General features: G+C 44.2%; 1 protein-coding gene across 3 annotated transcripts in view; it reads right to left on the bottom strand.

Annotated features, from left to right (window-relative positions):
- LSAMP (limbic system associated membrane protein) overlaps window positions 1-26439 on the bottom strand; it is a 520650-nt gene that overhangs the window by 150175 nt on the left and 344036 nt on the right. For all 3 annotated transcript variants that reach the window (XM_072138917.1, XM_072138918.1, XM_072138919.1), the window contains exon 3: window positions 25474-25599. In XM_072138917.1, the coding sequence (XP_071995018.1) occupies window positions 25474-25599 (126 nt within the window). The remainder of the gene's footprint in view (window positions 1-25473; window positions 25600-26439) is intronic.

Here is a 26439-nt window from a genome sequence, read left to right as displayed (position 1 = left end):
GGCGGTATTATAGTAGTTATATTCCAGTACATAGGGGGCGGTATTATAGTAGTTATATTCCTGTACATAGGGGGCAGTATTATAGTAGTTATATTCCTGTACATAGGGAGCAGTATTATAGTAGTTATATTCCTGTACATAGGGGGCAGTATTATAGTAGTTATATTCTTGTACATAGGGGGCAGTATTATAGTAGTTATATTCTTGTACATAGGGGCAGTATTATTGTAGTTATATTCCTGTACATAGGGGGCAGTATTATAGTAGTTATATTCTTGTACATAGGGGGCAGTATTATAGTAGTTATATTCTTGTACATAGGGGCAGTACTATAGTAGTTATATTCTTGTACATAGGGGGCAGTATTATAGTAGTTATATTCTTGTACATAGGGGGCAGTATTATAGTAGTTATATTCCTGTACATAGGGGACAGTATTATAGTAGTTATATTCTTGTACATAGGGGGCAGTATTATAGTAGTTATATTCTTGTACATAGGGGGCAGTATTATAGTAGTTATATTCCTGTACATAGGGGGCGGTATTATAGTAGTTATATTCCAGTACATAGGGGGCGGTATTATAGTAGTTATATTCCTGTACATAGGGGGCAGTATTATAGTAGTTATATTCCTGTACATAGGGAGCAGTATTATAGTAGTTATATTCCTGTACATAGGGGGCAGTATTATAGTAGTTATATTCTTGTACATAGGGGGCAGGATTATAGTAGTTATACACTTGTACATAGGGGGCAGTATTATAGTAGGTATATTCTTGTACATAGGGGGCAGGATTATAGTAGTTATACACTTGTACATAGGGGGCAGTATTATAGTAGTTATATTCTTGTACATAGGGGGCAGTATTATAGTAGTTATATTCTTGTACATAGGGGGCAGTATTATAGTAGTTATATTCTTGTACATAGGGGCAGTACTATAGTAGTTATATTCTTGTACATAGGGGGCAGTATTATAGTAGTTATATTCCTGTACATAGGGGGCAGTATTATAGTAGTTATATTCTTGTACATAGGAGGCAGTATTATAGTAGTTATATTCCTGTACATAGAGGGCAGTATTATAGTAGTTATATTCTTGTACATAGGGGGCAGTATTATAGTAGGTATATTCTTGTACATAGGGGGCAGGATTATAGTAGTTATACACTTGTACATAGGGGGCAGTATTATAGTAGTTATATTCTTGTACATAGGGGGCAGTATTATAGTAGTTATATTCTTGTACATAGGGGGCAGTATTATAGTAGTTATATTCTTGTACATAGGGGCAGTACTATAGTAGTTATATTCTTGTACATAGGGGGCAGTATTATAGTAGTTATATTCTTGTACATAGGGAGCAGTATTATAGTAGTTATATTCCTGTACATAGGGGACAGTATTATAGTAGTTATATTCTTGTACATAGGGGGCAGTATTATAGTAGTTATATTCTTGTACATAGGGGGCGGTATTATAGTAGTTATATTCCAGTACATAGGGGGCGGTATTATAGTAGTTATATTCCTGTACATAGGGGGCAGTATTATAGTAGTTATATTCCTGTACATAGGGAGCAGTATTATAGTAGTTATATTCCTGTACATAGGGGGCAGTATTATAGTAGTTATATTCTTGTACATAGGGGGCAGTATTATAGTAGTTATATTCTTGTACATAGGGGCAGTATTATTGTAGTTATATTCCTGTACATAGGGGGCAGTATTATAGTAGTTATATTCTTGTACATAGGGGGCAGTATTATAGTAGTTATATTCTTGTACATAGGGGCAGTACTATAGTAGTTATATTCTTGTACATAGGGGGCAGTATTATAGTAGTTATATTCTTGTACATAGGGGGCAGTATTATAGTAGTTATATTCCTGTACATAGGGGACAGTATTATAGTAGTTATATTCTTGTACATAGGGGGCAGTATTATAGTAGTTATATTCTTGTACATAGGGGGCAGTATTATAGTAGTTATATTCCTGTACATAGGGGGCGGTATTATAGTAGTTATATTCCAGTACATAGGGGGCGGTATTATAGTAGTTATATTCCTGTACATAGGGGGCAGTATTATAGTAGTTATATTCCTGTACATAGGGAGCAGTATTATAGTAGTTATATTCCTGTACATAGGGGGCAGTATTATAGTAGTTATATTCTTGTACATAGGGGGCAGGATTATAGTAGTTATACACTTGTACATAGGGGGCAGTATTATAGTAGGTATATTCTTGTACATAGGGGGCAGGATTATAGTAGTTATACACTTGTACATAGGGGGCAGTATTATAGTAGTTATATTCTTGTACATAGGGGGCAGTATTATAGTAGTTATATTCTTGTACATAGGGGGCAGTATTATAGTAGTTATATTCTTGTACATAGGGGCAGTACTATAGTAGTTATATTCTTGTACATAGGGGGCAGTATTATAGTAGTTATATTCTTGTACATAGGGGGCAGTATTATAGTAGTTATATTCCTGTACATAGGGGACAGTATTATAGTAGTTATATTCTTGTACATAGGGGGCAGTATTATAGTAGTTATATTCTTGTACATAGGGGGCGGTATTATAGTAGTTATATTCCAGTACATAGGGGGCGGTATTATAGTAGTTATATTCCTGTACATAGGGGGCAGTATTATAGTAGTTATATTCCTGTACATAGGGAGCAGTATTATAGTAGTTATATTCCTGTACATAGGGGGCAGTATTATAGTAGTTATATTCTTGTACATAGGGGCAGTATTATTGTAGTTATATTCCTGTACATAGGGGGCAGTATTATAGTAGTTATATTCTTGTACATAGGGGGCAGTATTATAGTAGTTATATTCTTGTACATAGGGGCAGTACTATAGTAGTTATATTCTTGTACATAGGGGGCAGTATTATAGTAGTTATATTCTTGTACATAGGGGGCAGTATTATAGTAGTTATATTCCTGTACATAGGGGACAGTATTATAGTAGTTTTATTCTTGTACATAGGGGGCAGTATTATAGTAGTTATATTCTTGTACATAGGGGGCAGTATTATAGTAGTTATATTCCTGTACATAGGGGGCGGTATTATAGTAGTTATATTCCAGTACATAGGGGGCGGTATTATAGTAGTTATATTCCTGTACATAGGGAGCAGTATTATAGTAGTTATATTCCTGTACATAGGGGGCAGTATTATAGTAGTTATATTCTTGTACATAGGGGGCAGTATTATAGTAGTTATATTCTTGTACATAGGGGCAGTATTATTGTAGTTATATTCCTGTACATAGGGGGCAGTATTATAGTAGTTATATTCTTGTACATAGGGGGCAGTATTATAGTAGTTATATTCCTGTACATAGGGGGCAGTATTATAGTAGTTATATTCTTGTACATAGGGGGCAGTATTATAGTAGTTATATTCTTGTACATAGGGGCAGTACTATAGTAGTTATATTCTTGTACATAGGGGGCAGTATTATAGTAGTTATATTCTTGTACATAGGGGGCAGTATTATAGTAGTTATATTCCTGTACATAGGGGACAGTATTATAGTAGTTATATTCTTGTACATAGGGGGCAGTATTATAGTAGTTATATTCTTGTACATAGGGGGCGGTATTATAGTAGTTATATTCCAGTACATAGGGGGCGGTATTATAGTAGTTATATTCCTGTACATAGGGGGCAGTATTATAGTAGTTATATTCCTGTACATAGGGAGCAGTATTATAGTAGTTATATTCCTGTACATAGGGGGCAGTATTATAGTAGTTATATTCTTGTACATAGGGGGCAGTATTATAGTAGTTATATTCTTGTACATAGGGGCAGTATTATTGTAGTTATATTCCTGTACATAGGGGGCAGTATTATAGTAGTTATATTCTTGTACATAGGGGGCAGTATTATAGTAGTTATATTCTTGTACATAGGGGCAGTACTATCGTAGTTATATTCTTGTACATAGGGGGCAGTATTATAGTAGTTATATTCTTGTACATAGGGGGCAGTATTATAGTAGTTATATTCCTGTACATAGGGGACAGTATTATAGTAGTTATATTCTTGTACATAGGGGGCAGTATTATAGTAGTTATATTCTTGTACATAGGGGGCAGTATTATAGTAGTTATATTCCTGTACATAGGGGGCGGTATTATAGTAGTTATATTCCAGTACATAGGGGGCGGTATTATAGTAGTTATATTCCTGTACATAGGGGGCAGTATTATAGTAGTTATATTCCTGTACATAGGGAGCAGTATTATAGTAGTTATATTCTTGTACATAGGGGGCAGTATTATAGCAGTTATATTCTTGTACATAGGGGCAGTATTATTGTAGTTATATTCCTGTACATAGGGGGCAGTATTATAGTAGTTATATTCTTGTACATAGGGGGCAGTATTATAGTAGTTATATTCTTGTACATAGGTGCAGTACTATAGTAGTTATATTCTTGTACATAGGGGGCAGTATTATAGTAGTTATATTCTTGTACATAGGGGGCAGTATTATAGTAGTTATATTCCTGTACATAGGGGACAGTATTATAGTAGTTATATTCTTGTACATAGGGGGCAGTATTATAGTAGTTATATTCTTGTACATAGGGGGCAGTATTATAGTAGTTATATTCCTGTACATAGGGGGCGGTATTATAGTAGTTATATTCCTGTACATAGGGGGCGGTATTATAGTAGTTATATTCCTGTACATAGGGGGCAGTATTATAGTAGTTATATTCCTGTACATAGGGAGCAGTATTATAGTAGTTATATTCCTGTACATAGGGGGCAGTATTATAGTAGTTATATTCTTGTACATAGGGGCAGTATTATTGTAGTTATATCCTTGTATATAGGGGGCAGTATTATAGTAGTTATATTCCTGTACATAGGGGGCAGTAGTATAGTAGTTATATTCTTGTACATAGGGGGCAGTATTATAGTAGTTATATTCTTGTACATAGGGAGCAGTATTATAGTAGTTATATCCTTGTACATAGGGGGCATTATTATAGTAGTTATATTCCTGTACATAGGGGGCAGTAGTATAGTAGTTATATTCCTGTACATAGGGGGCAGTATTATAGTAGTTATATTCCTGTACATAGGGGGCAGTATTATAGTAGTTATATTCTTGTACATAGGGGGCAGTATTATAGTAGTTATATTCTTGTACATAGGGAGCAGTATTATAGTAGTTATATTCTTGTACATAGGGGGCGGTATTATAGTAGTTATATTCTTGTACATAGGGGGCAGTATTATAGTAGTTATATTCTTGTACATAGGGGGCAGTATTATAGTAGTTATATCCTTGTACATAGGGTGCAGTATTATAGTAGTTATATTCCTGTACATAGGGGGCAGTATTATAGTAGTTATATTCTTGTACATAGGGGCAGTATTATAGTAGTTATATTCTTGTACATAGGGGGCAGCATTATAGTAGTTATATTCTTGTACATAGGGGGCGGTATTATAGTAGTTATATTCTTGTACATAGGGGGCAGTATTATAGTAGTTATATTCTTGTACATAGGGAGCAGTATTATAGTAGTTATATTCCTGTACATAGGGGGCAGTATTATAGTAGTTATATTCTTGTACATAGGGGGCAGTATTATAGTAGTTATATTCCTGTACATAGGGGGCAGTATTATAGTAGTTATATTCCTGTACATAGGGGGCAGTATTATAGTAGTTATATTCTTGTACATAGGGGGCAGTATTATAGTAGTTATATTCCTGTAAATAGGGGGCAGTATTATAGTAGTTATATTCCTGTACATAGGGGCAGTATTATAGTAGTTATATTCTTGTACATAGGGGGCAGTATTATAGTAGTTATATTCCTGTACATAGGGGGCAGTATTATAGTAGTTATATTCCTGTACATAGGGGGCAGTATTATAGTAGTTATATTCCTGTACATAGGGGGCAGTATTATAGTAGTTATATTCTTGTACATAGGGGGCAGTATTATAGTAGTTATATTCTTGTACATAGGGAGCAGTATTATAGTAGTTATATTCTTGTACATAGGGGGCGGTATTATAGTAGTTATATTCTTGTACATAGAGGGCAGTATTATAGTAGTTATATCCTTGTACATAGGGGGCAGTATTATAGTAGTTATATTCCTGTACATAGGGGGCAGTAGTATAGTAGTTATATTCTTGTACATAGGGGGCAGTATTATAGTAGTTATATTCTTGTACATAGGGAGCAGTATTATAGTAGTTATATCCTTGTACATAGGGGGCATTATTATAGTAGTTATATTCTTGTACATAGGGAGCAGTATTATAGTAGTTATATTCTTGTACATAGGGGGCGGTATTATAGTAGTTATATTCTTGTACATAGGGGGCAGTATTATAGTAGTTATATTCTTGTACATAGGGGGCAGTATTATAGTAGTTATATCCTTGTACATAGGGGGCAGTATTATAGTAGTTATATTCCTGTACATAGGGGGCAGTATTATAGTAGTTATATTCTTGTACATAGGGGCAGTATTATAGTAGTTATATTCTTGTACATAGGGGGCAGTATTATAGTAGTTATATTCTTGTACATAGGGGGCGGTATTATAGTAGTTATATTCTTGTACATAGGGGGCAGTATTATAGTAGTTATATTCTTGTACATAGGGAGCAGTATTATAGTAGTTATATTCCTGTACATAGGGGGCAGTATTATAGTAGTTATATTCTTGTACATAGGGGGCAGTATTATAGTAGTTATATTCCTGTACATAGGGGGCAGTATTATAGTAGTTATATTCCTGTACATAGGGGGCAGTATTATAGTAGTTATATTCCTGTACATAGGGGCAGTTGTTCAGGATGTTTGTATAATACCGTAGCTATATCCCATATAATATTCACGTAGCAGTGATGATTGTTGCTCTGTCCTGACTGTCAGTAATGAATCTCTCACTCCTCGGGGCTCCGTCTTCCTGGGCACATGTTCCTCTATGAGTCTATCATGAGAATATTTGGGGCCACGTAAAGGTAAAGTATTTGTGTTCTTGCCGCTCGCACACTTCCCTGTGAATGTGTTCATATAACTCAGTGACAGGACATAAAGCTGCCAGTCAGGCGCCGCCATAAGTGATGTCTCTGCGTCTTCTCTCCGCTAATTAGTGGGACTTATTTATGCCACTTTTATCAACTTGCTGCAGCTGCTGCGGGATCTGCCAGGAGAAGGGGCTGAGAGCGGATTCATCTAAAGACTGTAAAACCCAATGACCGGAGAATGTTTTATTACACCCCGGCCCATTGTTACCCAATTCAGCAAAACTCATCGCAAAGTTTCATGGAAGTCTATTAATTTTCTGCAACTTTGTGATCTACTTTTTGTTTAACATTCAGGAAAACTCCTGATACAGAAAGGATGGAAATCCAGGATCTACCTCCACCTCATGACAGGGAGACGGACTACAAAATCTGGGAAGGTCGGGGTGGGGGGTGGGGTAGCTGTATGGTGGAGGCTACTTTTGTCACTCCCAGAATTATTGACTGCTAGGGGTCCCCTGCTGACATCCCTTTATGAAGGACTCACCTTTAACAAGGTTGTGATGAACTGAAGGAGCAGCAGCCAAGGATCACACTGAACAATAAAAATTTTGAAAAATATCTGGTTCTTTAATGGAACAAAGTCCAGAAGATCGGCAGGTTATGGGTTGTAAACAAAGCCTCCTGTAGGCGTTGGATTGGTTGGCTGTGGATCAGGAATTTGGGGCGTACCTCAGTACTATCTCAGTGGTTGGAGGGCTAGCTAGTAGGAGCCCAATAGGCTCTGCTACTTGGGCAGCAAGATGGTTGGCTCTGTTGTAGCAACACACAGAGACTCAGACTTCTCATGGGAGAGAAAGCAAAATAGGATAGACCAAAAGACCCAGACTCTTGGAATAATATCCTATTCATAAATAGGAGCCCAATGCATGACATGCTGAGCCACCAACCAATCGCTAGCCGGGGATTCTGCAGGGAAGATAACAAATATTGCAACATAAAAGAAACATCACTTCTTAACCCCTCAGTAATAGGCATATTGTACTGCAGGTGTCAATACTATATTTGGCAGTAGGTGGCAGTAAAGGAATGCTTTGTATAGGAGCCAGGGAACTCCAGTCTTAAAGGGGAAAGCAGTTTAAAGGTGGCATGGGAGAGCTGGGCAGACGCTCTCCAGCCAACTAGGAAACTAACTGGAGCTAAATTTAGCGATGACCCAACCAGCAGAACATTACATTGTCTGTTAGGTTCTGATCAACGGGAAGGTCCTACCAGACAAAAAGCCCTTCCTGACTCCAGATGTGATGATTGGAATAATCTCTGGATGAACCTTTGTGTCCGTTTCTCATCACATATAACAAGTTGTAGGGAGCAGCTTTTCTAAGGTCCTGGGTCCTGATGTACCTTACACCCGGGGGCCGGATGGTTTGTTCTTTGGCGCTTGTATAAAATCCACATCCTATGGTGATACATTATACATAGACCCAGACAGGGAAGGGTTAAGTAATTACCCGCTTATCACCTGCGGTATAAAGTATGACTGTCCAATGCACTTAACACTGCGCCGCCGCTGCTCCATCTCCCCGGCTGATGTCTATTAACCGCACTGAACGCGTCTGATTGTAATACGGCTCCACGCTTGTCCTACTAAGTGAGAGAAATCAGTCATGATGAAGGGGACCTGCCCGGCCCCCCGACCCCTCTGCAAATCCACAATTATCCCCAGCGACGCGCCAGTAATTGAAAGGATGTGTGATCAATGCGTCCGCCATCTCCAGCCCGCGCTTATCTACAAGGAAACATGTGTTCACTTCCAATGGATATTGGAGAAAGTCGATTGGACGTCGCCGTCTGGACACCGATAAATGGTCACCGAGCCGAGAGATAGAAGCGGCACCAGAACAATGCGGATCACAGAATATTCTACTCCATGTGATCCAGGAAGCGCTCATCATCAGAGAGGATTATCATATATTATCAGAGTAACACAAAGGGGCACATTTATCCTAGGACGCAGCACTTACCCCCCGACACCAGGCTCCGAGCTCCTAATGCACCATTGTACCGCGCTGCAGGGGCACGTATACGCCAGGTATGACTGGGTGCTATAGGTACTGCACAGGCGCGGGGCAGGAACGCCCCACGTCACTTCATGTACCGCCCACTTCCCCGCCCAATCGCGTGTACACCTGTGCAATGGCGGATCATATAGGCGTTATGGGTAGGCACCCGGGGCCAATATGAAGAATCCGCCTACACTCACCTTCTGGCTTCTTCTCCCCAGCTCCGTCTTCTACTCTACCAGCCCCGGCGCATCAATAGGTCGTGGTGTCACGGCCGCGTGACATCGTTGTGTATGCTCCACATGGACTCTTACACTATGACGTCACCGCTGCGTCCTAATGATGCGCCCGGGCTGGGAGGAGAAGACGGAGCCGCGGGGCCGGGGAGAAGAAACCAGAAGTGAGTATAGATTTTTTTTTTCTTTCAAGCGGGCGCTGCTGTGGACATTTTATTAAAAGGGGGCCATCTGGGGGGGTCATTCGTGGACATTTAGTTAAAGGGGGGCATCTGCTGTGGACATTTCATTAAAGGGGCATCTGCTGTGGACATTACATTAAAGGGGCATCTGGGGTGGACATTTCATGAATTTGAGGGTTCTTTAGTGCACATTTCTGTAAAGGGGGGCTCTGCTGTAGACGTTTCTGTAAAGGGGGGCTCTGCTGTGGACATTTCAGTAATGAGGTGCGGCTGCTGCTGTACATCTTAGTAGCGGCTGCATTTACTACTCTAGGCTTACACTCCTTTTTTTGTGGCACAATTAGGAGCCTCGGGTTATACGTCAGTATTCACACTATGAGGGGGAGTTAAGCTGCAGAGCCCCGAGGCCGGGGCAGGGGCAGCATACACATCTCCTGCACTGTCTGGGGGTCTCGTCTGGACGGGAGTCGGGGTGGAGGGTCTCATGCAGTCGGGGAATGTCCTCGGATTTTCTATATAGATGGGATATAAGGTCAGGATTGTAGTTCATCATTAAATGACTTTCATGAATAGTACAAGATTGAGGAGATTACATAGAGTACAACTTGAGTCCTAACGTCCGGGCACATGTGGGTTTGGACGCTGGGGGGGCCCTAGTCGTGTGCACACCCCGGGGCACATGGGACACTGCAGCTGTGGTCAGTTTATAGGTTTAGTTTACACCATAATCATCCAGTTTTATAATAAGATTGCGGAGGATTTCGTCTGGATCCTGCCCCCCTCAGTGTTACCTGCCCGCACCTCCACGCATCGTGTCCTGCACAGCAGTGATAATGAGATTGTAACAAATGATCAGCATAAAACAGCGAGATCTCCTCCAGACCATATGATAACAAGAAAACCCCCTACAGGGAAGGGAATGACACGTATAGAAGCTTTACATATCCCTGGTTACACACCTGGTTACAGTGCGAGACCGTACAGCGCCCTGTATTATACAGCAGAGATAGATGTGCAACACCCCGGCCAATGCAGCCTGGTATTTGCGAATAGCACCCCCTCCAGGTCAGGAGGTGTTGGGGAGAGTCGTGAGCCTTCTATGAATGTCCTAGAACATGGACATTGTGTAATAGCAGCTGTAGATTCTGGCTGGAAAGGCAATAGTTAAATGGGTGTAAGTTGTCATCCAATTATGTGGCTGTATTGTAAGCTGGAGTGTGATTGGAGAGGAGCTACCACCTGACCAGGGGGAGTATTAAACCCCGGTGCAGGAGGAGCACATGGTTTCTTAGCACATGGTCTAAGTTAAGAGAGAGTCAGTGTGTAGCGCACCTTTAGTGCTGTCACAGAACCTAATCCCAGGACCAGTGTCTGGAGACTCCAATACTGAGCTGCAGCTTCCACAGTTTGGACACAGCTCCATCCCAGCATCTACTATCAGTCTGGTGCACTATTCCTGAGGACTCCTCTCCATGTCTATTCCAGTACCAGATCTGCTGTGAGCCTATTTAGGCCCATTGCCTGCTACCTGTTCAATTAAGAGCCATTGCTTCGTCTGATCCCTGGATACGGCTGTCACCACTACGAGCTTCCCATCCATTACCCAGGGACATATCCTACAGACACTCAGGGGCTGCCGCAGAGAGATCCAGTACATCAGCCTCTCCCTCCATATTTCTTGCACACACCACCTGCTGGAGAGCTGCCAGGCTGTAGGACATCCCTCCGGTCCCCATACCAAGCACCGTGACCACAGCGTGCCTAGGCCACAACCGCCAGCCACTCCGGTATTCTGGCCCCAAGAAAAAGCCCGGTGGGGGATGTTGCAGATAGATAGATATTACATACCGGTAGTTATAACCCTCATGTCCTCATGGTCACGTGTGTCTATCTTATATACCAGGTGTCAGTATTTTCGGGATGTGAATATTTCTGAACACTTAATATAATTTATCTTTCTGGTTCATTTTGGAGTTTGAGCAGAAATAACAAACACAGAGTCCTGGCAGAGAACCGTCCATGAATATGATGAATGTTTATTCCTGGAGCTGTAATCAGCGCCGTCTCGTGGCTCCGCTGTAATTAATGCATTAGGACCGCGCGTCCGATCTGATTGGTCATAAATTTGGAAAATCACCTAATAAAGTTTCAGGAGTGAGAACAAATTAAAGGGGCGCTGCAGCAACATTATATCTATCACATGTTATGTCTTGGGTTATATCAATTCACTTTCTTGCTTAAAGGACATTTACCACCAGGATGAAGGATTGTAAAGCAAGCAATGACATCCTGGTGTGCGCCCCCTCTGGCAGAAGCTGTTCTTCTTGTAGCTTCTTAAGCCCCTGTTTTAACAAAAAAAAAGACTCTTCAAATTATGCAAATGAGTCAGAGGGGCTCCAGGCTTCATTAACGCCTATGGAGCCTGGAGCCCCTCTGACTCATTTGCATAATTTGCTCACAGCCTGTTGAGCTGACATCAGTGGGGGAGGGAGGAGCATGTTTTATCTACAAATCGACTCCTGATGTCCAGCTGGAAACAGTTTTCCTTTATTCCTATGCACCTGTGACCGAGGTTATCCGTGCTGGAGTGTCCAGAGTCAAGACCATGTGGATTGTTAGAACGGAGCTGGTGAGCTGATTTTACAAGATTTTCTCTTGTGTTTGTTTTCTCCATGTTCCTGCTCCCGTCCCGGCTGGTAAGCGCGCATGCGCCGGCACCTGTTCCCGGGTTCCTATAAAGACCGGCAGCTCCCAGCATTCCCGGCCGGATCTTAGTGCTTCATGTCTATGTGGAATCTTTCCACAGTGTTTCCTTCCTAAGTGTTGAGCTCCCGTTGTGACCCCGGACCTGTTCCTGATTCTGCTCCTTTGCTGCCAGTCCTGACCTCTTGCTCCGTCCCCGATCTCCCATCATTGCCGTCTGCCTTGACCATCTCCCTGTTCCTGACCACGGGACTGCCTAATGACACTGTACCTCGATCTCGGCTGCCACCGTGGACAAGTCGCGCCTGTGGAACTTCCTGGTGGTGCCAAGACCATCCTGCTCTGCGGCGGCTCTGGTGAAGACCGGGTGCCACTTAAATACCGGTCCAGGTGTCTGCTTACATCATCGTCCGGGGGGTCCACTACTCCAAATCCTGACACCCACCACATGCCTCCCTGCAGCCAGCTCCTCATCCCTCCCACGCTCTTCTCTTTGACCCGGGCTTAGACGATGGTGGCGATGGCGGATGGGTCGTACAAAGGACGTAAGCAGCGGTAACATCTCTGCCTGTGTCCAGTGATCAGTCTGAGAGACACAGCAGCCATGACTATTTATTACAGATCTGTCTGAGAGCCAGATGCAGCCAACAAAAGAGCCGCATCCCGAGCCATAGGTTCCCCACCCCTGTCCTACACCTATGCAGTAACCCCCGCTACCCCTGCTCCAGCACTATAGTGTAATGGTGAAGTCCTATACCATATACACATAACCCACCAGGTCTCCTCCCCGCGGTGTCTGGCTCAGTGATCCCTACACTCAGGTGAAGCTGCTGCTGCTTCTAATGGATGAGAAATGTAAAGTATATTCCAGATCCCAGAGTGACATGAATAATGAGGTATCCGGAAGCTTCCGGCGATAGAACATGTCTGAGTAAATGGAAGACGCTCCTCTCACACAATGCCACAACGTGTTAATGAATCGTCGTGTCAATGTAACAGCGAAGGCATTATTCAGCGACAGACAAATGCAGTGCAGGTAACTGCATACAGCGAGGCGTTACAGTGTATCAGCTCCCTGTCACCTGCAAAGCGACCATCGCTATCACTAACCAATGTGTAATATCAGACCGTCAGCCCACAGCCAACACTAGGGGGAGCTCAAGAGCATCCAGTGTACTCACTAACATACAATGGGCCAGATGCTCCGGCTAATAAGGGAATATTTGCTACTTCTTTCCTTTATGTGGGGTATAAGGGGCTTCCAGCAGTGAAAGGGTTAACACGCCTGCTCTTCTCACATATCAATTATTCACATAATGAATCAAGTATTAATTTCTCATCTCTCATGTACAATGTAGTGTCACATCCGTGCACCAGCAGCATGGCTGAGCACATATGTAGTGTGTCAGGGGGCCCCAGGGCCACGGAGCTGCTCCATACTGCCCCCTATCAGCCAGGAAGAGTGTGGACCTCTGACCCCTGCCTGCAGAGAATCAATAGGACCAGCACCAACTACTCAACCCAATATACGAGTGTGTAACATATGGTAAGCCAAAGTAAAGTGCTCCACAATGAGTGAAGAAGGAACCTGTCAGCAGCTGTGACTAAGTGGACAGCAGCCAGCGTCATGTATTCTCCCTAGAGAGATGTGTAATTATATCTCTGTGTATGATGTTAGTAGCAGCAGGACTGTGCAATCAAAATTTATGTTCCAGGATTGTAGCTTCTCCAAGTGCACTGGGTTCGCGTCTTCACACTGCTGTGCTCTGTGCTCTCTGCAGCCAGTGTAAGATATTATCCCGTCATGTGACCTCACACTGCTGTGCTCTGTGTTCACCATACCGACCTCCCCTCTGCATCAATTGCTTTAGTATCCATATAATAACTGGCTGCAGTTTTACTTGAAACAGAGGGAAGAGGCTGTGATGTAGCTCAGTGTAGATTGCTGAGAGCAATGCAGTGTGCACATAGTACACACCCTGCACATAGTACACACTGCACATAGCACACACTGCACATAGTACACACTGCACATAGTACACACTGCACATAGTACACACCCTGCACATAGTACACACTGCACATAGTACACACCCTGCACATAGTACACACTGCACATAGTACACACTGCACATAGTACACACTGCACATAGTACACACCCTGCACATAGTACACCCCCTGCACATAGTACACCCCCTGCACATAGTACACCCCCTGCACATAGTACACACTGCACATAGTACACCCCCTGCACATAGTACACCCCCTGCACATAGTACACCCCCTGCACATAGTACACCCCCTGCACATAGTACACCCCCTGCACATAGTACACCCTGCACATAGTACACCCTGCACATAGTACACACTGCACATAGTACACACCCCCTGCACATAGTATACACTGCACATAGTACACCCCCTGCACATAGTACACACACTGCACATAGTACACACACTGCACACAGTACACCCCCTGCACATAGTACACCCCCTGCACATAGTACACCCCCTGCACACAGTACACACCCTGCACACAGTACACACCCTGCACACAGTACACACCCCCTGCACACAGTACACACCCCCATGCACATAGTACACACCCCCTGCACATAGTACACACCCCCTGCACATAGTACACACCCCCTGCACATAGTACACACCCACTGCACATAGTACACACCCACGGCACATAGTACACACCCACTGCACATAGTACACACCCACTGCACATAGGAAACACCCCCTGCACATAGTACACACCCCCTGCACATAGTACACACCCCCTGCACATAGTACACACCCCCTGCACATAGTACAAACCCCTTGCACATAGTACACACCCCTTGCACATAGTACACACCCTGCACATAGTACACACCCCTTGCACATAGTACACACCCTGCACATAGTACACAGGACACTGCACATAGTACACACTGCACATAGTACACACTGCACATAGTACACACTGCACATAGTACACACCGCACATAGTACACACCGCACATAGTACACACTGCACATAGTACACACTGCACATAGTACACACTGCACATAGTACACACCGCACATAGTACACACCGCACATAGTACACACTACATATAGTACACACTGTACATAGTACACACTGTACATAGTACACACTGCACATAGTACACACTGCACATAGTACACAGGACACTGCACATAGTACACACCCCCTGCACATAGTACACACCCTGCACATAGTACACACCCTGCACATAGTACACACCCTGCACATAGTACACACACCCTGCACATAGTACACACCCCCTGCATATAGTACACACCCGTGCACATAGTACACACCCCCTGCACATAGTACACACCCTGCACATAGTACACACCCTGCACATAGTACACACCCTGCACATAGTGTACACACTGCACATAGTACACACCCTGCACATAGTACACACCCTGCACATAGTACACACCCTGCACATAGTGCACACCCTGCACATAGTGTACACACTGCACATAGTACACACCCTGCACATAGTACACACCCTGCACATAGTACCCACCCTGCACATAGTACCCACCCTGCACATAGTACACACCCTGCACATAGTACACACTGCACATAGTGTACACACTGCACATAGTACACACCCTGCACATAGTACACACTGCACATAGTGTACACACAGCACATAGTGTACACACAGCACATAGTACACACTGCACATAGTACACTGCACATAGTACACACCCTGCACATAGTACACACCGCACATAGTACACCCTGCACATAGTACACACCGCACATAGTACACCCTGCACATAGTACACACCCTGCACATAGTACACACCGCACATAGTACACACTGCACATAGTACACAGGACTCTGCACATAGTATACACCCTGCACATAGTACACCCCCTGCACATAGTACACCCCCTGCACATAGTACACAGGACTCTGCACATAGTACACAGGACATTGCACATAGTACACACCCTGCACATAGTACACACAGCACATAGGACACACTGCACATAGTACACACCCTGCACATAGTAGACAATTTTTGATAAATCTGGGCCAAAGTCAGTTAGAAAGTTCTAGAACTTTCTACAATGATTCATCTCCCTGGGTCCTAAGGAGTTAAATGAATCGGAAAAAAAAGGCAGAGGGAATTCTGGCAAATGTGAATAGTGGAGAAGACAGATAGCTGAGCGACTGTGGGGCCAGTACTGTATGCCATGGCACCCTGCCACCCTATCAGCGGGCACCACTACGCGCCTCGCTACTTACTAGCACATGATCATATTCCAAAAACAAACACAGCCCCCTCCCCTCCCCCGCCTCCTCCACCAAACACATCTAATCCCTTTCATTGGTGTCCAGAAGCCTCGGAGCCGCCGGCACTTGAAATGACACAAATCTGCCAGATCCATATTTCCCAAGGATGGCAGAGACTCGTCCTATTGAATGGCGGGCCAGGAGCGGGCGCCAGGAAAACGCGGCGCATTCATAAAGAGCGCTCAAAATCAATTATGGCGGGAAACAACGCTGATTGTTCTTGTCAAAAGCCCCTCAGGACGCGGCGATAACCTCTCACAACGAGAGCTGCATCCGCACAAAATGCAATTATACAGGAGAAAAGGGTTCAGCTGCTGCGCACCGGGCACTGGAGACACTGGCGCTGCCGCTTCTCCTCATCCAGCATCCGGAAGCTGCGGAACATCCTAGGCACAATAGGGCACCAAAGGCAGGACGCTTTGCAAATTGCTACAAAATTTTAAGTTGTTGCAGCTCTGGATGTGAATGGAGCAGGCAGAGTGGTGCGCCGTGCTGTAAGGGGTTACACTCTCATGGTGTTGTGAGAAGTTCTACAACTTTTAAAGGAAATCTACAGGCACTCTGATCTTCTTATATTTGTTATCCATGTCTTCCTTCCTTCTAAAATCAACTTTTAAAATTATGATAATAAGGGTGAAGGGCTCTGGTGGCATTACCAGAGCCTCTCCGTGCTGTAGTTTCACGGGCTGTTACACTGTGCAGGAGCACCTCCCACTGTGAGGCAGTGGGAATTAGTGTAACAGTATATGAAAACCCCTGCACATAGTACACCCTGCACATAGTACATGCTTGCACATAGTACACACCCTGCACATAGTACACACCCTGCACATAGTACACACCCTGCACATAGTACACACCCCCTGCCCATAGTACACACCCCCTGCCTATAGTACACACCCCCTGCACATAGTACACACCCCCTGCACATAGTACACACCCTTGCACATAGTACACACCCCCTGCACATAGTACACCCCCTACACATAGTACACACCCTTGCACATAGTACACACCCTTGCACATAGTACACACCCCCTGCCCATAGTACACACCACCTGCCCATAGTACACACCCCCTGCACATAGTACACACCCTTGCACATAGTACACACCCTTGCACATAGTACACACCCTTGCACATAGTACACCCCCTGCACATAGTACACACCCTTGCACATAGTACACCCCCTGCACATAGTACACCCTGCACATAGTACATCCTTGCACATAGTACACACACTTGCACATAGTACACACCCTTGCACATAGTACACACCCCCTGCACATAGTACACCCCCTATAATAATAATAATAATAATAATCTTTATTTATATAGCGCCATCAAATTACGTAGCGCTTTACAAATCATAAATAGTACACACCCTGCACATAGTACACACCCTGCACATAGTACACATCCTGCACATAGTACACACCCTGCACATAGTACACCCCCTGCACATATTATACCCTGCACATAGTACACACACTGCACATAGTACACCCCCTGCACATAGTACACCCCCTGCACATAGTGTACACCCCCTGCGCATAGTACACACCCTGCACATAGTACACCCCCTGCACATAGTACACCCCCTGCACATAGTACACACCCTTGCACATAGTACACACCCTTGCACATAGTACACACCCCCTGCCCATAGTACACACCCCCTGCACATAGTACACACCCTTGCACATAGTACACACCCTTGCACATAGTACACACCCTTGCACATAGTACACACCCTTGCACATAGTACAGCCCCTTTAAAATTATGATAATAAGGGTGAAGGGCTCTGGTGGCATTACCAGAGCCTCTCCGTGCTGTAGTTTCACGGGCTGTTACACTGTGCAGGAGCACCTCCCACTGTGAGGCAGTGGGAATTAGTGTAACAGTATATGAAAACAGAGCACAGAGAGATCCAAGTATCGTCCGCCAGAGCTCTCTAGGCTCATTAGCATAATTAGAAAAGTTGATGTTAGAGGGAAGGAGGCCATGGATAACAAATATAAGAAGATCCCACAGTCCTGGTGCCTGGATCTATGAGTAATGTCCCTGGGTTATCCGGATGGATTTTTAAGGTATATTTCCTATATTAGATTGTATTTTTCCACTTCACTTTCCACTTTTCCAGATCTCTGCTTGCTGTCAATGAATGAAAAGACCCCCAGTTCCTTTCGGGGGCATTAACCCTGTACATTGCTAATCCTGCTCTCGGCTAAGAGTTTGTTAAAGCCTGGACAATGCTCTGTGAGCGAAACAGCCTGGACTCCTGACACAGTGTAGCGAACTACAATACATTTGTGTACTTGTGCAGTGCTTAAAGGGGTTATCCAAGACCATTGGTGGCTGGGGGACGGCTGCTTAAAAAAATAAACATGCACTTACCTTTACGGTCCCTCCCGGCGTCCCACGATGCCAGGGCTGGATTATAGGGGGGTGCACTGGGCGCTTGCCCCGGGGCCCCTATCACTTTGCCCATAAAAGGGGCCCCCACCAAATGTGGGCAATTTGGATGGTCGCCAACAGTGTATTTGGATCCATGCTCCCCTGTGGCTCGTGTACGTCACGCGTCTAGATAGGGCCTGACATTTGTGTGATAAATCTAGTTACCTTTATAAATCAGCGTCGCACATCAGGCCGCAGGACAGAATGAGGTCCCCCCTCCGAGGCGAAGCAGTCAGCCCCGCCGAGGTGAGACGTGTCCTACTTTCAAAGTTCAGCGCCTCAGTCAGGGGCGCGATAATTAAGGCCGACTCGGACCGGCAGCATCTGCCGCGAGACGCCCATAAATTATTCACCGCAGACTCATAGATTTCCCGCTTATGATAACAATCCAGGATGCTGCTATTTAGGCTGCTCTGCTCCATTTCATGGCAAAAAAATAAATAAATTAAAAAAAACTTGTGGAGCCGCGTCCAGGCGATTCCTCCCGCGCCGGGGAGCGGCCATCGCTAAGGAAACGCCAATACAAGTGTCAATCATTCATCCGGAAGAGACATTTTGACTTTTTTATTTTCTTTACGTTTTTTTTATGTTGTTGTCAATCACCGAGTGTAAAAACTTCTGTTACTCTGCGTCCTGGTCGGGGTCTTGTAGCCTCTGAGTAAGAGAGGAGGATAATACACTTATAATGTGCAGGTTGCCTGGCAACGTCTTGTCTCTGGATACAAATGTATCAGAAGTTTCATCTGCCGAACAACAGCCTGGAACCGCAGCCTGCCCATCTATCTATCTATCTATCTATCTATCTATCTACCTCATATCTATCTACCTCATATCTATCTATCTATCTATCTACCTCATATCTATCTATCTACCTCATATCTATCTATCTCCTATCTATCTATCTACCTCATATCTATCTATCTACCTCATATCTATCTATCTCCTATCTATCTATCTATCTATCTATCTATCTATCTATCTATCTATCTATCTATCCATCTATCTATCTCCTATCTCATATCTATCTCCTATCTCAAATCTATCTCCTATCTCATATCTATCTATCTATCTATCTATCTATCTATCTATCTCATATCTACCTATCTATCTCCTATCTATCCATCTATCTATCTCCTATCTATCTCCTATCTATCTATCCATCTATCTCCTATCTATCTATCCATCTATCTCCTATCTATCTATCTATCTATCTATCTATCTATCTATCGATCTCCTATCTATCTATCTCCTATCTATCTATCTCCTATCTATCTATCTATCTATCTATCTCCTATCTATCTATCTATCTATCTCCTATCTATCTATCTCCTATCTATCTATCTATCTATCTCCTATCTATCTATCTCCTATCTATCTATCTCCTATCTATCTATCTCCTATCTATCTATCTATTTATCTCCTATCTATCTATCTATCTATCTATCTATCTCCTATCTATCTCCTATCTATCTATCTCCTATCTATCTATCTCCTATCTATCTATCTATCTATCTATCTATCTCCTATCTATCTATCTATCTATCTATCTATCTATCTATCTTCTATCTATCTATCTATCTATCTATCTATCTATCTATCTCCTATCTATCTATCCATCTATCTCCTATCCATCTATCTATCTATCTATCTATCTCCTATCCATCTATCTATCTATCTCCTATCCATCTATCTATCTCCTATCTATCTATCTATCTCCTATCTCCTATCTATCTATCTATCTTCTATCTATCTATCTATCTCCTATCCATCTATCTATCTATCTATCTATCTATCTCCTATCTATCTATCTATCTATCTATCTTCTATCTATCTCCTATCTATCTCCTATCTATCTATCTCCTATCTATCTCCTATCTATCTATCTATCTATCTATCTATCTATCTATCTATTTATCTATCTATCTCCTATCTATCTATCTATCTATCTATCTATCGATCTCCTATCTATCTATCTATCTATCTATCTATCTCCTATCTATCTCCTATCTATCTCCTATCTATCTATCATATCCATCCCATACGTAGCTGCAGGAATCTCCCTGTAATATCCGGCAGGTTTCGGGGCTGTCAGTTTATGATTCATTGCAGACTTCCGCCTTTCCATTAGTGTGCTCCCGCTCTGTTTCCTGGGACATGTATGAGGAAAAGCACCTTGATCCGTAAATCCCACTCCTGCCCGTGAATGATAACTATATAATATCCTCATTCCTAGCGCAGATAATAAATCACGTTGGGGGCAGGGACCTGCAAATTAACAAACGCTACATTTTAATTATGTAGATATTTCAGATTTATCATCCGAACATCTGTGTGTGGATTCCATGGATCCTTCCATCCCCCTCCTGTGGCATCACTGTCACCATCTCTATAGTATTAGTAAGTTCTATCCGCCATACAGGAGACTGACTCCAGCACCGCACAGACTTGTCATATATTGTTGGTGCTTCCCCCTGTTGTATACAGCCTCATAGAGAACCAACACCTTCCAGTATATAATGTACATCCGCACTGAGCTCCTAATCCTCATCATAGATGTAAGTTATAAAAAATATTCTTATCTGCAGCCAACACTAGGTGGAGCTCAGGAGTTATCAGAAGCAAAACCTGTCACTTTTACTTAGAGCAAGAAGATGAGACTTCTGAATGCAGAGAGAACAGAGCACAGCTGTGTGAGGACATGCCCCCAGTGCATTTAGGGAAGTTATAATTCTGGAACATAAATCTATATATCACAGTCCTGCTGCTAATAACAACATACATAAATGTTTGATTCCACATCTCTCCAGGGATGATACATAGCAGTGACTGCAGAGAGCACAGTAGTGTGAGGAAACGCCCCCCAGAGCACTTGGAGAAGTTATAATCCTGGAATATAAATCCATATATCACAGTCCCGCTGCTACTAACAACATACACAAAGGTCTGATTACACATCTCTCCAGGGACAATACATAACACTGGCTGCAGAGAGCACAGAGCACAGCAGTGTGAGGTCTGATTACATATCTCTCCAGGGACAGTATATAACACTGGCTGCAGAGAGCACAGAGCACAGCAGTGTGAGGTCTGATTACACATCTCTCCAGGGACAATACATAACACTGGCTGCAGAGAGCACAGAGCACAGCAGTGTGAGGTCTGATTACACATCTCTCCAGGGACAGTACATAACACTGGCTGCAGAGAGCACAGAGCACAGCAGTGTGAGGTCTGATTACACATCTCTTCAGGGACAATACATAACACTGGCTGCAGAGAGCACAGAGCACAGCAGTGTGAGGTCTGATTACACATCTCTCCAGGGACAGTACATAACACTGGCTGCAGAGAGCACAGAGCACAGCAGTGTGAGGTCTGATTACACATCTCTCCAGGGACAATACATAACACTGGCTGCAGAGAGCACAGAGCACAGCAGTGTGAGGTCTGATTACACATCTCTTCAGGGACAATACATAACACTGGCTGCAGAGAGCACAGAGCACAGCAGTGTGAGGAAATGCCCCCAGTGCACTTGGAGAAGTTATAATCCTGGAATACAAATCCATATATCACAGTCCTGCTGCTACTAACAACACACACAAAGGTCTGATTACACATCTCTCCAGGGACAATGCCTAACGCTGGCTTTACTCTACCTAGTGATACTTGCTGTTACATTCCCTTTAAACCAGATCATCTGCCCGCCTGCATGACCAAAGTGCTGACAGATTCCCTTTAATAACATTAATTGTAAGTATAGCTCAAAAAACACCCCTTTAAACTTACTAACAAGCCAAAGAGCTCTAGAGCTCCCCCTAGTGGCGGCTGCACGGAGCAGAATATTTTCACGAATGAATCTGTGTATCAGGACAAGAGAATGTAGATCCCTATAATCGCAGGGTAAGGAATGGATGATAAATGTGACCGGATCGGTCGCAGTCACATGATATTTTAGGTGATGAGCGACGCGCTGTGATATTTCCTCCTCCTGATGAGTACAAGACGCTCACATCTCATATCTCACAGCAAATCACCCAAACGCTGCAAATGTCATAAAGCGCATTAGCGCTGGCCCGCAGGCTCATTCCATTACCGCCTGATCTCCTGATATTAAAGGGCTATTACCGCGCAGGATAAATAATGGGCAGGATCCCGCGCGGTGCGCGCCTCATCTGTCAGATTACGCGCAGCTCAATCGCTTCCTCAGATGCTTTTAAGAATCTATTTCAAGGTCTGTAATGGCTTCTTAAAGGTGCACTCCAGACGCAAGAACAGCGATGTATCAGGGGGTCGGGTCAGTTTTGCTCAGGTCTGAGTTACAGTAATTTATGAAATAGAACATAATGTCTCATGAATGGACCAGAAGTGTCGCTCTCTTTCTCTTAAAGTTACATTGTTAATTGTGGAAGAGTCTGACCACGCCCACTACTTCTACTATGATGGACATAATTCATTGATGAACAAGAATTGTGGAGTGTAATGTGTAATGCCAAGGGGGTGGAGCAATATAGAGAATCCTGGTGCCGTGTCTATATGCCAGGTCCTGGCTTTGTGTCACTCTATACCCCCAAGTCCTGACCAGTTCTATGCTCCAACCTCCACGTCCTGGAAATGTGTTATGTTCCCCTTGTGTTATGCTCCTCCCCCTTGTGTTCTGGTCTTGTATCATGTTCCACCCCCAGCTTCCAGTTTTGTGCCATGCTCCACCTCTCAAGTCCTGGCCTTGTCTTATGCTCCACCCTCCAGGTTCTGGCCTTGTCTTATGCTCCACCCTCCAGGTTCTGGCCTTGTCTTATGCTCCACCTCTCAAGTCCTGGCCTTGTCTTATGCTCCACCCTCCAGGTTCTGGCCTTGTCTTATGCTCCACCCTCCAGGTTCTGGCCTTGTCTTATGCTCCACCCTCCAGGTTCTGGCCTTGTCTTATGCTCCACCCTCCAGGTTCTGGCCTTGTGTTATGCTCCTTCACCTTGTGTTCTGGCTTTGTGTTTTGCTCCACCCCCAACTCCCAGTCTTGTATCATGCTCCACCCCCCCCAGGTTCTGGCTTTGTGTTATGCTCCACCTCCTTGTGTTCTGGTCTTGTGCCATGCTGCACCGCTAAGGTCTTTGCTTTGTCTTATGCTCCTTCACCTTGTGTTCTGGCTTTGTGTTTTGCTCCACCCCCAACTCCCAGTCTTGTATCATGCTCCACCCCCCCCCAGGTTCTGGCTTTGTGTTATGCTCCACCCCCTTGTGTTCTGGTCTTGTGTCATGCTCCACCCCTCAGGTCCTTGCTTTGTCTTATGCTCCACCCCCTTACTCCCGGTCTTGTATCATGCTCCACCCCCCAGGTTCTGGCTTTGTGTTATGCTCCACCTCCTTGTGTGCTGGTCTTGTGCCATGCTCCACCCCTCAGGTCCTTGCTTTGTCTCATGCTCCACCCCCTTACTCCCAGTCTTGTATCATGCTCCACCCCCCAGGTCCTGGCTTTGTGTTATGCTCCACCCCCTTGTGTTCTGGTCTTGTGTCATGCTCCACCCCTCAGGTCCTTGCTTTGTCTTATGCTCCACCCCCTTACTCCCGGTCTTGTATCATGCTCCACCCCCCAGGTCCTGGCTTTGTGTTATGCTCTACCCCCTTGTGTTCTGGTCTTGTGTCATGCTCCACCCCTCAGGTCCTTGCTTTGTCTTATGCTCCACCCCCTTACTCCCGGTCTTGTATCATGCTCCACCCCCCAGGTCCTGGCTTAGTGTTATGCTCCACCCCCTTGTGTTCTGGTCTTGTGTCATGCTCCACCCCTCAGGTCCTGGCCATGTGATTTGCACAGCAAGAATAAGTAAAATGCTGACACAGATTTTATTTCTTGGAGTTTGTTCGGCGAATACTGAAAATTCTCAGGACACCAATAAAAGTAGAGGACATCATATGACATCATACACATTTTATGACATCATACACAGTTTGTGACATCAGGTCAGGAATCCCACAATCCTGACCTCATCCTGTGCATCACACGTACAGCTACAGGAAGTCTCTGAGGACAGAGAACCATCGCAGTAAGACATGCAGAAGAGACTTAAAGTAACAGGTGAATCTTAAAGACTCCCTCACACCTGTAAGATCTTTGCTTGCTGTCAGGGGATGGAAACATCCTTCTTTATCTTTACGGGTTGGATATCCTGTGTGATCTGATGTTTCTCACAAAGCAATTGATATATTTGTACCATTCAAGACCCTGCATTCTAACTGCGCTGATACATTGTAACAAACAATCAGGAAAGGAGGAGAACTTTAGCGAACATTAGTCTTTGTTCTGCTATAAAACATCCTGCCTGCAGGGGGTGCTCACAGTGTGTTGTGTTTGGGGGGCTGGAGGAGGCTTGAGATTCAGCTTCCAGAGCGTTTTCATTCACTGACAGGAAGCAGAGATCTTGGAAATGGTGAAGAGAAAGCATCTCAGAGTCGTCTACCTGTGGGGTTCAGGTGCCTCCAGGTGATGATAGGATCGGGGCGCCCGTTGGCGATGCACACCAGGGTCACGTTGCTTCCTTCGTTCACAGTGATGTCCGCGGAGATGTTCGAGATCTTTGGTGGAACTGGAAAACAAAATGGAAACAACTTTAGAGGAAATGGTAGAAGTCACATCTGATACATTGTAACGACTGCAGACTTTGGGGGAAATCAGTGACGGTTATTAAAAGGGAAGCAGCAAACAAATATCAGAGCATCTTGTATCTGGACCCCAAACCAAACTGTGACTATCAGATCCGCCCCATACAGTCCAGCACGTACCTGTATGCAGACCCCAGACCAGTCCTTTATAAACACCTCTGACCAGACCCTCTATATACAGACACCAGACATGACCTGTATACAGACCCCAGACCCTCTGTATACAGACCCCAGACATGACCTGTATACAAACCCCAGACCTTCTGTATAAAGACCCCAGACCATCCCTTTATACAGAACAGTCCTTTATAGACACCTCCGACCAGTCCCCTTATATCCACACCCCTTTATATAAATCAGACCCCAGACCCTCTGTATACAGACCCCAGACATGACCTGTATACAAACCCCAGACCCTCTGTATACAGACTCCAGACCAATCCTTTCTAAACACTTCTGACCAGACCCTCTGTATAGAGACCTCATACATGACCTGTATACAGACCCCAGACCCTTTCTATACAGACCCCAGACCAATCCTTTATACCGACCTCAGACCAGAGGCCAGAGGATTATACAGATCACATCAGATCCCAAATGAGCCCCCCCTGTATACAGCCTTATTCCATAGATAACAGACTAGACACCCACTGCTCCCTCCTCTGTATAGTATCTATAGCCATAACTCATAGCTGTGCCACAGCGCCGCCCTCCAGTACCATGAAGGTAATGCAGGACACATTGTCTATGGCTGTGCCCCCAGG

This window comes from Engystomops pustulosus, chromosome 2 (genome assembly GCF_040894005.1).
Source record: "Engystomops pustulosus chromosome 2, aEngPut4.maternal, whole genome shotgun sequence".
Lineage (NCBI taxonomy): Eukaryota > Metazoa > Chordata > Amphibia > Anura > Leptodactylidae > Engystomops > Engystomops pustulosus.
This window is presented reverse-complemented; position numbering and strand designations above follow the sequence as displayed.